Source organism: Poecilia mexicana, unplaced genomic scaffold (assembly GCF_051168715.1).
Source record: "Poecilia mexicana isolate PSO_F unplaced genomic scaffold, ASM5116871v1 scaffold_18, whole genome shotgun sequence".
NCBI classification, from domain to species: Eukaryota; Metazoa; Chordata; class Actinopteri; order Cyprinodontiformes; family Poeciliidae; genus Poecilia; species Poecilia mexicana.
Genome location: NW_028263387.1, coordinates 9,849,147 through 9,863,493, shown reverse-complemented (window position 1 = coordinate 9,863,493; position 14,347 = coordinate 9,849,147). Strand labels below are relative to the sequence as shown.

Genomic DNA, 14,347 nt, shown 5'->3' with positions numbered 1-14,347 from the left:
AAGGAAGACGGGGACTGTTTTTCTTCTACTTCTTTTTTTTTTTTTTTTTTTTTCAAAGGTGGAACTTTTCGTCTTTATTGAAGCCTTTCGATAAAACACGTTTTACAGGAACGCTACGTTTCCACCGCAAAAGCATCTTTGCTCTTTCAATAAACAGCAGATTGATATTTAAAAACCGTTGCAGCTTCTTCTTTTTTTTTCTCTCTCTCTCCTGATAGCAAAATATTCTACTCATTTCTGATCCGGGCCTCTGCAGAACAAAATGTGATTAATACAGTGAAGAGCCGCCTGGTAGGCTGGAGAAAACCCGTAGCTAACGATGATTTGTACAAGGTGTCGACGTAATACACTGTGAACACACACATGTGCATATATGTATATATAAAGGTCAAACACTGTACATTATTTGCTGCTAACATGTAAAGCACTTTGCTTTTCTGTTCACTTTCTGAATTCCTGCAAAAGTCCCAACATTCAGAAGCTGATAGGATATAAATACAAACGATATCCGACTTCATGTACATTCTGCTTTGGTGGATTTTTTTTTTTGTCTTTTTTTTGTTCCAGTTTAAGCACAACAATCGAGTGAAAGTCGTGAAAAGCAACATTCAGATAACCAGTAGTGTGTACCTTCAAAATAAAAGCTCACAGTAGCAACATAAAAAAAAATCACACAAAAAAACAACAAAAAAAAAACAGTAAAGTAAATTCACAGATGATGGATTATTGTCTGTCAGACATATAAAGATTGAAAACATGTCACTTAGGGTCGATCAGTGCAAAATTATACATGAATCATTTTTAAAACGGTGAAATTTGTTTCCATCTCTGATAAAGATGTTAAAAAAAACCCTTCAAATTAATTTATTCTATTGCAGCAGTGTAATCTGACACATACAGACAGAAACAACCCGTACAAGGAATTATTTTACAGATATTTTCTAATTTTAGGTCGGCCTAAAAAGTGGAACTATGAATTCGTGATTAATAACTTCCCGTTTCCAGGGGATATTAATAAGACGTGACACAGAAGTCGATTAGTGGTTGTTAGACTGGATGAGATCATCTTGCCAGTAAAACGGAGGAAGGTAAAAAATATATATATTCGCTAACTCTTAGGGAACAGCATTTAAAGACTGGCGCCTCGTCTCCATGGCAACCATATGACAAAACCCTGCAAAAGGGGCGTTTTCTGTCCCACTCTTACAAAATTGTAAATATGTGGATTTCAACAAACGTCTGTTTGTCTAAAACCAAAACGTGACTTCGTGCTCTCTGGTGAAGTAAGGTGGAAGATGAGTCATGCTGTGGGCTTGTTTTCCTACTGCACCGTCTGCGGGCAGCTGCTCTGATCATGAACACTTTCACTGCAAAAAAAACCCCCACCAAATTTTAGCAAGTATTTTTGGGTCTAGTCTCTTTTGAAACTATATTAGTACATTTGAATTAAGAGAAAACCAACTTTCAAGTAACTTTTCAGTTGTAGTTATAGAAATGGGGTGTTTGTTTCAAGTAAATAATCCCTAAATATTGATGAAAAAGTCCTAGCTATAAGTGAACTACTTGCAGTAAACACACACAGCAGCTTTTTAAACAAATCGTATCCGAGTGTTTAATGATCGCCTCGGATCTCCGGCTCCAGTGATTGTTTCCTCCAGCTCACTCAGAACCTGAGGCCCTTCCTGATTGGCTCCATCAGGCCTTAAAGGGTTGTTTTCCTTCAGAATAAAAGCCTTTTGGTACTAGTAGAAGTATTTTTTTCCCCTCCGTTTTCTCTTATTAAATATTCGCCTACATTTTCTTTTTCCGTTTGATTTCCTCTGTAAATAAACCACAAAGTAATAAAAGGATTTTTTTTGCCCTGAATCTGGTCACTAAGACTCAGGCTTCAAGAGAATTTCTCCAGTTTGGAGTGAAACCCTGACAGCTAAATTCAGCAATAGATGATGGATTTATGAGCATTTTTAGACAAAATGAAGAAAAAAAAAATCACATTTTCTGTACTTTCCCTTCGTTTTCCCCACGCATCATTCTTCATCTGTTCCCAGTGTCCTTCTGTCAGACGAGTGTTTTTCCCTCCTTAACCCCATAAAGTGTAAACAAAAACAAATCGAGCTATATACACAAGGAAATAATTTAAAAGCGTTTATACACATAAAAAAAAAGAATCACGAAGGCAAACAGTTTGAGGTTGAAATGGTTAGTGCTTATGCTTCCCTAAAAGGTCGATTGCGTTCGGATGGCACCGCGGTCGCCATGGTTACGTCATGCTACGTGTGGGATATACGAACTGACGCGCGTCTCGTCGAACGGAAACAAACATCGCCGTGGAAACATCTGCAGAGGAGAGGTGAGGCTGGGCAGGAACAAACCGTGGAGCTACTGGCTGAAATCATGAGGCGTTCAGGTGCAGACAGACGTTCCACTTTCTAGTTCAGCAGCATGCTCGTTAAGTGTGTGTGTGTGTGTGTGTGTGTGTGCGCGCGATACTATTCAGTGTTCTGGTCGATGGTGGCGGTTTGTACAGCGGTGGCAGCGGTGGTGACATCAAGTGTGGCCATGTCTCTTTGTTTTGTTTTTTAAGAGTTCCTTAAAGTAAAATCAATAAAAGCTGCTGCTGCTCAAACCGGGGCAAACAGCCCCCTTCCTGTTCTGTTCCCGCCTCTAACCAATCAGGGAGCTGCGTCTGGTCAGGTCCACGTTGCTGGCGCTGAGTCCCCTGCTGTCTGAGAGGCCGGAGTTGGCGTCCTGGAAACGGGATCGGTTCGCGTTAGCTTGGTATAAGGTAGTAGTAGAAGTAAGAAGTAAAGCAAAAGTGAATCTTAAGAAGGGAAGATTTATGTAGTTGGATTTTTCTCCAGAGGTTTGGACCATCTTTTACCTGCGTGGTTTCCTCGGCGCTCTTGTTCAGGAAGTTCAGGGAACTCGCTCTTTTCATTCTGTGCAACAAAAAAAACAAGATTTCTGTGTTGAAAAACAGAAAACTGAACATCGACTTTATCCTGAACTAATAAGCTTTTCCAAGTTGACCCAGAATCTCGGCTGCAAATGTTAAATTGCAGCTAGTCTGATTGCCTCATTTCTTTTTTATTTTGCTTGAATCCATGACTAACAGTCTGTATCTGAGCCCCACAGCTCTGCTCAGCTGTGATAAAACCAGATCAACACTGAGCAGAGGCTATTTTTAAATATTTAATTATGCCATGTGCTCCTGACAGATACCTTTACTCTCAGACCACCAACTTCAACTTTGAGACAGTTATGGATCAAATTTACGACCTGCATCGCCACAAAAGTGTACAAACTTCATCCAGCCAACTCGCAAGAAATTTGCATTCGCTCATTGTAGATTAAAAAAATAAAATAAAATAAAAATCCAAAACCTGTTATTAACATATTTAAGGCCAATTTACTTTTTGAAATGACTTTTTTTCACAGAGACGGTGCTGTTTTTACCCGGGGTTTCGGGGTTCCTGAGGTCCGCTGCCCTGCAGCTTCTTCACCAGCATCTCGCTGCTCCTCCTCAAAGCGTCGCGGATCTTTCCGAAGGAGCCGCTGCGACGCAGAGACCCGTTACCGTCCTGAAGAGAGAGAAAAAGAAACCAACGCCCAGGTGTGGAGATGAGAGGTTTAAAAGATTCTCCGTCATCTTTAGACGGTTTTTCCTACAACAGGACGATGATCTACAGATCGATCTGTCTCAGTGAACCTCTATCATGGACGTTACCCCGGTCCAGTCCGCAGACTCGTCGCCCTCGTTGTCTCCTCCTCGCCCCCCCGGTCCGTCCCTGCTGTGCCGTCTGTCGGCCCCTCCGCCCGGTCCGTCCTTCAGCAGCTCCACCACCTTACTCTGGTTAATGGCGTCGATCCCCTGAGAGAACAAACACACACACGCACACACACATGCACGAAAGATAAGGAAAAACAACAACAATAAAAAGAGTTTAACATTTCAGAGAATAAACACAAAGCTGGTGTCTGATCTTGGCGAAGTTTAGGAGCTTCGGCTGTAATTCCTCCTGAACTAGCAGCTAATCTAACGTCAGTAACTCAAAGAGTGTCGAGTGTGTGTGTGTCTAGGTGTGTGTGTTGTACCTGTTTGCGTGTCTTGCTGGCACACTCCTCAAGCGTTTCTGCTGCCTCCAGTTTGCCTTGACGACGGTACAATGCTCCCAAGCTCTTCAGGGTCGTGTTCACAGTTGGACTACACAAAAAGGAATAAACAAAAAAAAAATACTCAATGAGCAAAAAAAAAAAAAAAAAATTTTTTATTATAATTTGGCAAATCCAGACGCCTGAATTTAAAAACGATGAGTCGTTTTTCTCTATTTTTGATGACATCGTGAGGTCACTTCCTCATAAATCAGGATGTAAACAGGTCATTTGTGGCTAGTAATCAGCCATCACTTTGTCTCCTTTAGGAATTTTTTTTATTTATTAATAGTTTCTCACCTGTCCACCTTGCAGGCCTTGTACCAGCTCCCGTACTCCACGTACGGCCCAGACTCCTTCTGTTTGCTCTGACGCAGACGGGCAGAGAGACACACACGGAGGCGACGATCAGGATGAGGACAAGCAGAGAGCGAAAGAAGTGTAAAAAAAACCACGAGTCGTCAAACAGAAACTCAAAGCGTCTCTGTTGTCCTTTTTTTTTTTTTTTTACGTGGCAGCAGGCGCATCAAAGGTCAACGTTAATGACTGACCTTGCTTTCTTCCCTCTCCTCTGCGTGCATCCAGATGGGCTTATTGTCATCTACGAAATGAGACGAGGAAAAACCCAATTATAAAACATTCCAGGCTCGCCGCCAACAATTATTTTGGTAAACTAAATGTTCTGGCAATCTATTTTTTTTAAGAAAAAATCAATTGGCACATTCTGCACATTTATCATTTAACCAGCTAAACCTTTCTATACAATAGCAGAAGTACATTAAACGGTGCAAGCAAGTGCAATGCAGTAACATAATTCCTTTAGCATAAACTTGATTACTTGTAGCAAAGACTGAATCTGCAGTTGACATCCATGTGAAAAGCTCAGCTCCGTTTTGTAAAGCCTTGGTGTGACAGAGAGGAGGGAAACGGGAACATGAAGCAGCTTCGGTATCACAGAGTAATCCTCTGACCTGCTGGGAGATCAGTGTGATGAAGGGATCAGAGGGCGTGGCCAAAAGGAAAAAACACGAATCTGGGATGAAACTGCCAGAGAGGAAAGAACCGACTGAGAGAAAAAACCCCCAGCTGAAACACGAACCCGTGACCCTGCTCATGCCTGAGCCGGGGTGTCTGCAGGTTTAGCAAGTCAAATATTGAAAGACCTTTTCAATACCACATGGATTGAGCTCAGGGCTGAAAAAACTGTAAGTGTAGGGGATTGCCGTCTACAGCCTTGAAATAGTGCCACGTTTAAACGTTTTCTTGCACAGAATGCACCAAGCCTCGTACAGGTTGGCAACAGAAACGAGACGATGACGAAAACTAACAAATCTGCGCTTAAAGGGCTCGACACACGCTAGGCAACGCCGCGCCCTGCAACGTGACACGAGTTGAATGACGCTAAACTTTTGTCGCCGTTGTCGCAATCGCGTCCTGAGCGTCGGGTGGAGATGACTTTTACCTGTCGCAGTTGTTTGTCGCTCTACGTGCATCGAGCCCATGACCGACACATAGAGCTAGCTAGCTAATTAGCTAGCAAAGGGATATTAGCAGCTAGTTATTGGTAGCGAGCAAAGAGATATCAGCGGCTAGTTATTGGTAGCTAGCAAAGAGATATTAGCGGCTAGTTATTGGTAGCTAGCAAAGAGATATCAGCGGCTAGTTATTGGTAGCTAGCAAAGAGATATCAGCGGCTAGTTATTGGTAGCTAGCAAAGAGATATCAGCGGCTAGTTATTGGTAGCTAGCAAAGGGATATTAGCAGCTAGTTATTGGTAGCTAGCAAAGAGATATCAGCGGCTAGTTATTGGTAGCTAGCAAAGAGATATCAGCGGCTAGTTATTGGTAGCTAGCAAAGAGATATCAGCGGCTAGTTATTGGTAGCTAGCAAAGGGATATTAGCAGCTAGTTATTGGTAGCTAGCATAGGAATATTAGCAGCTAGTTATTGGTAGCTAGCAAAGAGATATCAGCGGCTAGTTATTGGTAGCTAGCAAAGGGATATTAGCAGCTAGTTATTGGTAGCTAGCAAAGAGATATCAGCGGCTAGTTATTGGTAGCTAGCAAAGGGATATTAGCAGCTAGTTATTGGTAGCTAGCAAAGAGATATCAGCGGCTAGTTATTGGTAGCTAGCAAAGGGATATTAGCAGCTAGTTATTGGTAGCTAGCAAAGAGATATTAGCCGCTAGTTATTGTAGCCTGAACCGCCTCAAAATGCAGCGAAGATGTCAGCGCACGACTCAAAACTTTTGCTTGACAGAAAAGTTTCAAGAGGAAAAATAACTGCAGATACGAGATTGAATAGTCTTATTGCAACAAAATTTAAAGCTTGTATTAGCGCATTTTTAAGGCCCTAATTTTAGATGCATGAAATTGAGTGTTTTTACGGGCTGCTAGCTGAGCTGCTAGCTGAGCTGCTGATGGTTTCACTCACTGTTGACAGATCCGAACTCCTTCTCATGTGCTCTGGTCAGGATCTCTTTGTACAGAACTTCTGCATCTTTGAACTTGCCCTGCTTCAGGTAGCAAGTGGCCTAAAGGGAAACGACACGAATCAGTGCACTGACGGTGGTTGCCTTGGAAACCAGACATATCGTAGAGAAAGGAGGCAAGGAGGATTCAGGACGCCGAGCTGTGTCCGTCGGGTTCCCACCAGGTTGTTTTTGGTTCTGGCCACGCTGGGGTCGTCGGTTCCCAGTTTGGACTCGAAGATCTCCAGGGCCCGTTTGTAGTAGTACTCCACCTCGTCGTACTTGGCCTGGTTCAGGCACAGCAGGGCCAGGTTGTTCAGCTGCTTGGCTACGTCCGGATGGGACTTCCCCAGCACCTGAACGCAAACAAACGACAGACATCGTTTGCATCAGGCTTTCACTCAAATGAAAACCAAATTTAAAAGCAGCGCTGCTCTAGTGTCCTTCACTGCCGGGGGCCCTCACCTTCTCTCTGATGCCCAGGGCCCTCTTGCAGAGCGGCTCGGCCTCCTTGTACTTGCCCCTCTTGCCAAACAGCACAGCCAGGTTGTTGAGGGTTGCCGCCACCGCCGGGTGGTCCTTCCCCAGGGTTTTCTCTCTGATGGCCAAGGCGTCATTCAGAAGGTGAGTAGCTTCCTTGTATTTGTTTTGGTCCCTGGAAACACAGCAAAAAAAGACGGCTTGAGAGCAGCAAGGAGTTTTTGTACATACAAATCAAGAGGACGGGCCCTTCCGTCAGCCCACCTGTACACCAAGGCCAGGATGTTGAGCATGGTGGCGACGTCCGGGTGGTCGTGTCCAGACGACTTCTCCAGATCCTCCAAGGCCTGCTTGCACAGAGGCACGGCCACTTCGTACCTGCCCTGGGAGGCGTACTGGATCACCAGGTTGTGCAGCGTCCTGAGACGATTCGGGACCTCGTAGCCCCCCTGTTGGGCTGCCGCCTCCCCGCTGGGCTGGGCTGGAACAGAACCGGACAGAGACGCAAAGAACTCTGATCAAATTTACTTCTGTCATTTGTTTTTCTTTACCCTAAAACTTTTAGAAACAAATTACCAGCCATTAAGGTGTTAATTTAGATCTATTCTAGCCTTGTAGTTGTTAAAGTACTAAAAAGTACTACAAGTACTAGTACCTGTCTTCATTACAAGTGATCCAATTACCTATATCGGACATTTTGCTAGTTTCAGTTGGTTAAATGCTAAAATACTTTTAAAACGACTTTTTAAAGGACAATTTTGTATTAAATTTCAGACCAATGTGAATTTATTAAAATAAATTAACTGATGTTCCCAAAATTTAAATTTGACAACGTATATTCATGTTTTTTGCTCATTTCTCACAAAAGATAAAAAGATAAAACAACTTAGAATGGAAAAGCTAATGATGGGTTTTCTCCTGGTGCCACATAAAATAAACGGTGCTTACTGACCGTTTGCTTTGCAAACATCAGCACAACAATGTCGAGAATTATTGAGCGCAAGTATTTCCACTTCACAAGCTGCATTTTCTTTTTCCCAAAATGTTTTACATGTGCTCTAAATTGGTTTATGTCGGTGAATTGAAGGCAAAAATGGCTCTTTGAAAAGGTTCCAGACCATTGATCTAGAATTTTCTGATCTGGAAAAACGGGACAGAATCATTCAGGATGGTCGGATGCAACGGCGTGACTTCCATGCATAAACAATTAATGCTCTGCAGCTCTTTGTGTGTGCAGCATCCTATTAAAAACGGTGCAGATCACAGCTACCTGTTCCCTGGTCGTCGTCGTTGGGGAACAGATCGTCCAGGCTGTCCTTTGAGGAGTCTCCTCCTCCTCCTCCCGTTCCCTTGCCTCCGCTCCCTCCAGAGCTCTGGCTCTTCTCCTCCGACAGGGAAACGTCGTCGTCAATCTTCTTGATCTGATTCATGAACTCCAGGTGCTTCTTCTCCTCCTCCAGCTGGGCCACGCACTGCTCGCTGCGCTGCAGCTTGTGCTGCGTCTCCGCCAGCTCGTCGCGCAGCCACTGGTTCTCCTGGCAGAGCCGACGCACCTGGGCGCGCAGCTTCTGCTTCTCCGACTCCACGGCGCTCAGGTGGTTCGACAGAGCGATGATGACCTGCGGCGACAGCGAGACGAGAGCGTGAGCGTCCGCCGAGAGACGGAGGACCGGGAAAGCCGCCGACTGGACCGGAGCCGACCTGCGCTTCTCCCAGGCCCAGCTCGATGTCCTCCAGGTTCTTCCGGAGGAGGCCGGACTTCTCCTGGGCGACGGGCGGCTGGGCGCAGTCCAGCAGCGAGTTGAGCAGCTGCGCGTGTTCGCCGCGCAGCGTCTCCAGGCCCTGCATGACGGCCTTCGTGTTGAGGACGATCTCGTCCTGGGTCAGGCGCTCCAGGGCTTCTTCACGCGGATACACCATGGTGGACATTGCGTGGTTTCATGCACACTGTCCACAACGTGATCGAAAGAGACATTCATTGTACAACTCGTTATTTATACGTCGCTGCTTTGTGAAGCGATGTGCATTAGCTGCTGAAAGTGTGTAAAACAAAAACACAGCAGTTGGTTGGAACTGTTAAGATTTTCAGCTTAACATGCTTGTTTATTTCAACCCAAATCTAAGACTTTTTAAGGATGTATGGACATCCTGTTTAAGAGCCGTGTTTGACATGAATTTTTGTAATTTATTTTTTGGTCCATAAACGCACCATTTCTACACAGAACCCACTTAAAAAAAAAAAAAAAAAAAAAGAGGATCTGTTCTCATTTGTATTTCTTAGAAAGCTGCATTTTAGGTGACACATTCTGCGTTATTTAGTTAATCTAACATATTTTGGTTTTCTCTTGCAATCCACACTTTTTTTTTTCCCACCATTGAAAAGACACAGAGTGAAAGAGAGACCGTATTGGACGCTGCGAGCCATTATCAAAACTTCTGACGTTCAAAGCGCTCAGCTTCAGGACCAGGAAAACAACTTTGATCGGACGTTTTGTCGGCGCATAACAAACCGGAACCACATGAAAATCGAGAGACCAAACATGCTAATGCTACGTTTGCACTGATGCTAACTGATTTACATACAAATGTCAGATGATGGGAAGTCGCTGGTGAGAATGTTGAGTAGTATGCAACGCTGCCCATTTGACCAAATCCCACTGATCTGAATGAAGCTTCAGCAAATCCCTATTCTTAAATACTTCAGGCCGGCAAGAGAGACAAAACAACCCGATCAAAGATTCCTAATGTGACTGAAGATTTTAGTTAGATTAAACACGATGATCAGGTGTAGGGAGTCAGAAAACGAATATGCAACACATGTGATTTTATAGCCTGCATGGTCGAAAATATTAAATGCACAAAAGGAAAGCAACAGACAGTTTGTTTGGTTTTAATTGCAAAAACGGTTAAGAGCAGCAGGAAGCGGTTTCTACTTTATCAACGGGTGAGAGATGGATACACTGAAGAGAAAATGATTGTGTGTGAGAGGGGATGCATTAGTTAACGTGTCCCTAAAGCAGATTACTCAGTGCCTGTGGGCTACAAGCTAACACGGCGTCCGTCAGGCACCAGGAAGTCCAATTCAACTGATCCCTTGACAGATCCACCTTCAGAGAAGAAGACAGATTGAACTTTAGCCACTCCTGTTCCTGAAATTATTAAACATCTTGCCAGTTTTAAATGAAAATAAAAGAGAAATTAACTAAAAATAAATTTACTAGGTAGAAAAATTAAGTGTTTTGGCAAGTTAATTTGTAAACTAAAAGGCCGATTTTGGAGCTTGTGAAAAATTTCTTGGTCATCGAGAAACCTGATGTGCAATTAATAACAGTCTTGTTTGGATGCTGTCAAAAAAAAAAAAGTCAAAAAGTTCTACTTTCTCAAAAGATTTTTGCTGGTTTGCTAACCGTGAAAACAAAGTGTGAATTTGAATCACCAAAGATGGTTAAAAATTTCAACTCCAAATAGTTTTCTAAAAGTAAAAGCTGATGTGAGATTCCTCCTCCTTCCCACACACAGTGTGACTTTGGCTTTGTTGCCAATTTACACACTTAACGTTCAAGAAAAGAAGGCGAGAAAAATGTATATTCAATGCTATAATGTGGTATTTACATCGGCTTTAAAACTAATTTGAAGGTCAAGTCTGGAAAAAAAAACAAGAAAAATGTTCTGCCTGGTGCATTTTCCTGCAGACAATTCAGACTTTACATACTTGGTTCTGATTTTTAAATACTTTGTCTTCTGCATGTTCATTATTAGGAAAAGTAGTTATTAAACAGCAAGAAAGTAAGGAATGTCACGTAGATAACAAAACTCTGTGCCTAACGTCCGTCTGATTTTTATTAAAGCAACGTGTATGAAACAAAATGCTAATTCTTAAAGGTTTTTTTTTTTTTTTTAGCTTTTTTTTCTTTTTTCAGAAAAAATATTTTTCTGTATTTTAAGCTTTAAGTCAGAGCCCATCAAGAAATATATATATTATGTTTCCTTTTAATCGCCATCTGACATCTTATGAGGTCAGGATACATGTCTTCATCATCTGCTTTCAAAACACAGACTGGAGTTTCTCAGTTCAGCTTGTAGGTACTAAACAACTTCATTTATAAAGGCACATATTAGCTATTCCATTCAAAACAACAACAACCTGCAGTAACAAAAGAGGAGGAACCGTCTGTGGGTCTTATTATGGCTAGGTTAGAATACGATTCATAATATATTATAAAACTATCATGATTTATCAGTTTAAAAACAAACCATCGTGTCTTTAATGTGATACCCAAGTTGCTGACTCAAGTGTCATGACTGACATTAACTGGATCAGGATCAGACTGTGCAGCATCGTGACTTTTCGGGTTTTTTTCCTCCAGCTTTGATGATGGAGGTGCACCTGTTCTCCTTCCTCCTCTCCTCCCTCCCTCCCCTCCCCGTCTCCTCTCCTCCTTCCTTTCCTCCTCCAAAGCTGACTGCAATGCACCACTATTAACACTCCCACTCTGGCGCCTGTCGTATTCAACCCCAAAAGCCCAAAGTTACGGAGCTCAAAGGAAATCCGTAACATGACGGCCGTCTCTTTATCTGCGCATGTTTAGATGTCGGAGTGTTTTTCGGGTCAAATGGCCGGAGGATGGCGCAGGCCTGCGGCCGAGGTGTTTTTTTTTTTTTTTTTTTTGTCTCTGGCAGATGAGTGGAGGTGACCGACAAGGACAGCGATGCGACTGAACACTGATACGTTAAAAATAAAAATACCCCACAGTTTGTTGAGTCACATCCCGACACTGAAGCTGTGTGTAAACAATGAAGGCCCGACCTCTGAGCCAATAAGCAAGGATGTGCAGCAAATAACTCACTTTATATAATCCAGAACACCAGACGAGGCTTTTAACACCAATGTTTAGTTATTAAACGGAGACTGTGTAGCAGTACAGTTCGCATATTCGCAAAACGTCGCCGCTTGGATTCACTATTTTACCCAAACTCTCGGTTTAAGTCGTCGCATATTCTTCTTTTATATTTATATATTATAAACAATAACATATGTTCGTTACCTTCATCGAAGAAACAGCGACGCTTTCCCGACTTCAGAACAAAGCGGCTGAATGATGTTGTGATGCTTCAGAAACACTCGAGGCAAGCTAGCTGACGCCACGCAACTTCCGGTGGCGTTCTTCCAAAATAAGACTCACTGAAAGTTGGCCGCGACTCTTCGGTTAATTCGCCAAATAACGTTGGCCTCTAAGTTACGTTTAGGTTTTTTTTTTTTTTTTTTTTTTTTTAAACAGCACGTTAACGTAAACTCCTTTACAAGTCCTCTCTAAATCCGGGGCACTGCGGCCGAGGAGCTCTGAAATAACTCCAAACAGTACACCTGATTTATTTAAAGCGATTACACTCACTGTTGACAGCTGTGACTAAGCTAAGACCTGCTCTGCCGAGCTTCCTCCTTAACCTTAACTTACTCACACAGAGCTGGGCCGCTGTTCTAACTATCTGTGCTACCTCGTCAGATTTCCTGCCGTAGCACGGATAGATAGCTACAGGGGTGTAACTTTGAGGGACAAAGAGGCAACCCAGGCCGGGATAATGCTTAACATTATCCTTGCTGTTTAACATTATTGCCAATGTTTATGAGATGTTAAATTTCATCTCCAGAAAAGTTTCCTTTTGCGTTAAACATTGGAGTTAAAGCAAAACACTCAGTAAACATAGCAATTATGACAATTTAACCGTATATAACCTTAAACATCAAGGACAATACTAAGCACTGGAGGTAACATTTTAAAAAAGTTGGGGACAACGTTAAACACCCTGGACAAATTCAAACATTGGAGCCAGCGGTTAACATTGTCACCGATGTTTAATATTGTCTCTTTTTCTGTCCTCTCAAAGGAATCTCCATGTCGAATCTCCACATTCAAAGACAAACTCCCAGGATTTTCTGGCTTTACTCATTTTTATTTTAGCAGATTGTGAGAGCGCCCCTGTAAAGAAATCAAAATGGTCACGTAATTCCCAGGAATGGGAGGGAACCATGATGAACTGACAGATGAAACAAGGATAAAGAGAGCCAGGTAGGTAGGTAGTAGGTAGGTAGGATGAATGGATGAAGGTAACCAGGATGGATGGATGGAGTTACTCAGAATGGATGGAACCAGGATGGATGAACTGAAAGCAGCTTCTCATCAGGACGGTCTAGTTAAATCGTCATTTTCTTCTCTCAGATCTGCACAGCAGGAGAAGCTTGCTGCTTCCCCTCTCTTCCAGTGTCGCGTAGCGACTCAAGCTCAACAAGTGAGGCCGTTTTCAGGCTGTTTGATCTCAAATCTCCCCCACCAACGGCATCTCAGATGAGCGAGTCGTAGCGACACACCGCCGACCCATTCGGCTCACTACAGACGATACCAGAGTCCGATTCTATCAAGTTGGCGTGGGACACCCAATGAAACTGTCCCTGCTCAGACACAAATAAAAAGGAGAAACAGGAAATCAGAGATGGATTATTTTCATCAGCATTTATTATGTTGTCGTGATGGAAAATAAAAACCCAACTGAGAAGAAAGAAGCTGAGGACCGAAGGGAAGAAATCCTCTTCATTCTCAAACTTTAAATTTTATTGAATAGTTAACGCTGGAATTGGAAAACATTTAAAATATCCAAAATAAATACACAGAAACTACAAAATAAGAGGATTTATGAAGTTTCTGCTCTCAACTAAACCCTTTTTTTTAAAGAACAATTTTGTTTACAAAGCACCAGATTGTTGACTTTATTCATCCAGTTTTTGGTAGAAACAGTGAAACAAATCATGCAAATGGAAACTGAGGACGGGAAGTCGACAACAGGACAGGTGCAGGTTCCAAGTCAGAAATAAAGCCTGGTGGCCCGCCAGGCTGATAAAACACTGGGAGAATCTCTTCACTTCTGTCTATAGCTCCGTTTGTAAATGGGAACCCCGTCTATATAGCCATCTATAAATAGGAACATTCTGTGTTTATATTTCTAAGCGATCTTTGGGCTGTTCTTGGTCCGATCCCTCACCTTGGACCCGTTTTCCCCGGCTGACCCGACCCAAACAGAGACACGGAGCTCCTATAGCAGGGGTGTCAAACTCAATTTCACCGAGGGCCACTTCAGCATATTGGCCCCCCTCAACGGGCCACATTGACGGTACAAATCAGGAGTGCATCCCTGCTAAAACACACTTTAGACAAAAGGTTGACTTCCCTCATTCAGTTCTGTAGAGGCTTA

General features: G+C 43.0%; 1 protein-coding gene across 1 annotated transcript; it reads right to left on the bottom strand.

Annotated features, from left to right (window-relative positions):
• Positions 1-523: 523 nt before the first annotated feature.
• klc2 (kinesin light chain 2) lies at positions 524-12,800 on the bottom strand. Its single transcript, XM_014986702.2, has 14 exons — positions 12,148-12,800; positions 8,804-9,049; positions 8,373-8,721; positions 7,367-7,583; positions 7,088-7,277; positions 6,805-6,978; positions 6,586-6,685; positions 4,704-4,753; positions 4,453-4,520; positions 4,096-4,204; positions 3,728-3,871; positions 3,457-3,581; positions 2,882-2,939; positions 524-2,748 (listed from the first exon to the last, which is right to left on the bottom strand). Exons 2-14 carry the CDS (start codon positions 9,029-9,031, stop codon positions 2,665-2,667), a joined length of 1,896 nt encoding a protein of 631 aa, XP_014842188.1. The 5' UTR covers positions 9,032-9,049; positions 12,148-12,800; the 3' UTR covers positions 524-2,664.
• Between the last annotated feature and the right edge of the window lie 1,547 nt (positions 12,801-14,347).

Coding starts and splice junctions, on each gene's coding strand:
- klc2 (XM_014986702.2), bottom strand. CDS start 9,031: ATGTCCACCATGGTGTATCCGCGTGAAGAAGCCCTGGAGCGCCTGACC. Junction 6,686..6,804: donor CCAGAACCAAAAACAACCTG/GTGGGAACCCGA, acceptor GTTTCCCTTTAG/GCCACTTGCTACCTGAAGCA. Junction 2,940..3,456: donor CAGGAACCCCGAAACCCCGG/GTAAAAACAGCA, acceptor TTTGTTGCACAG/AATGAAAAGAGCGAGTTCCC.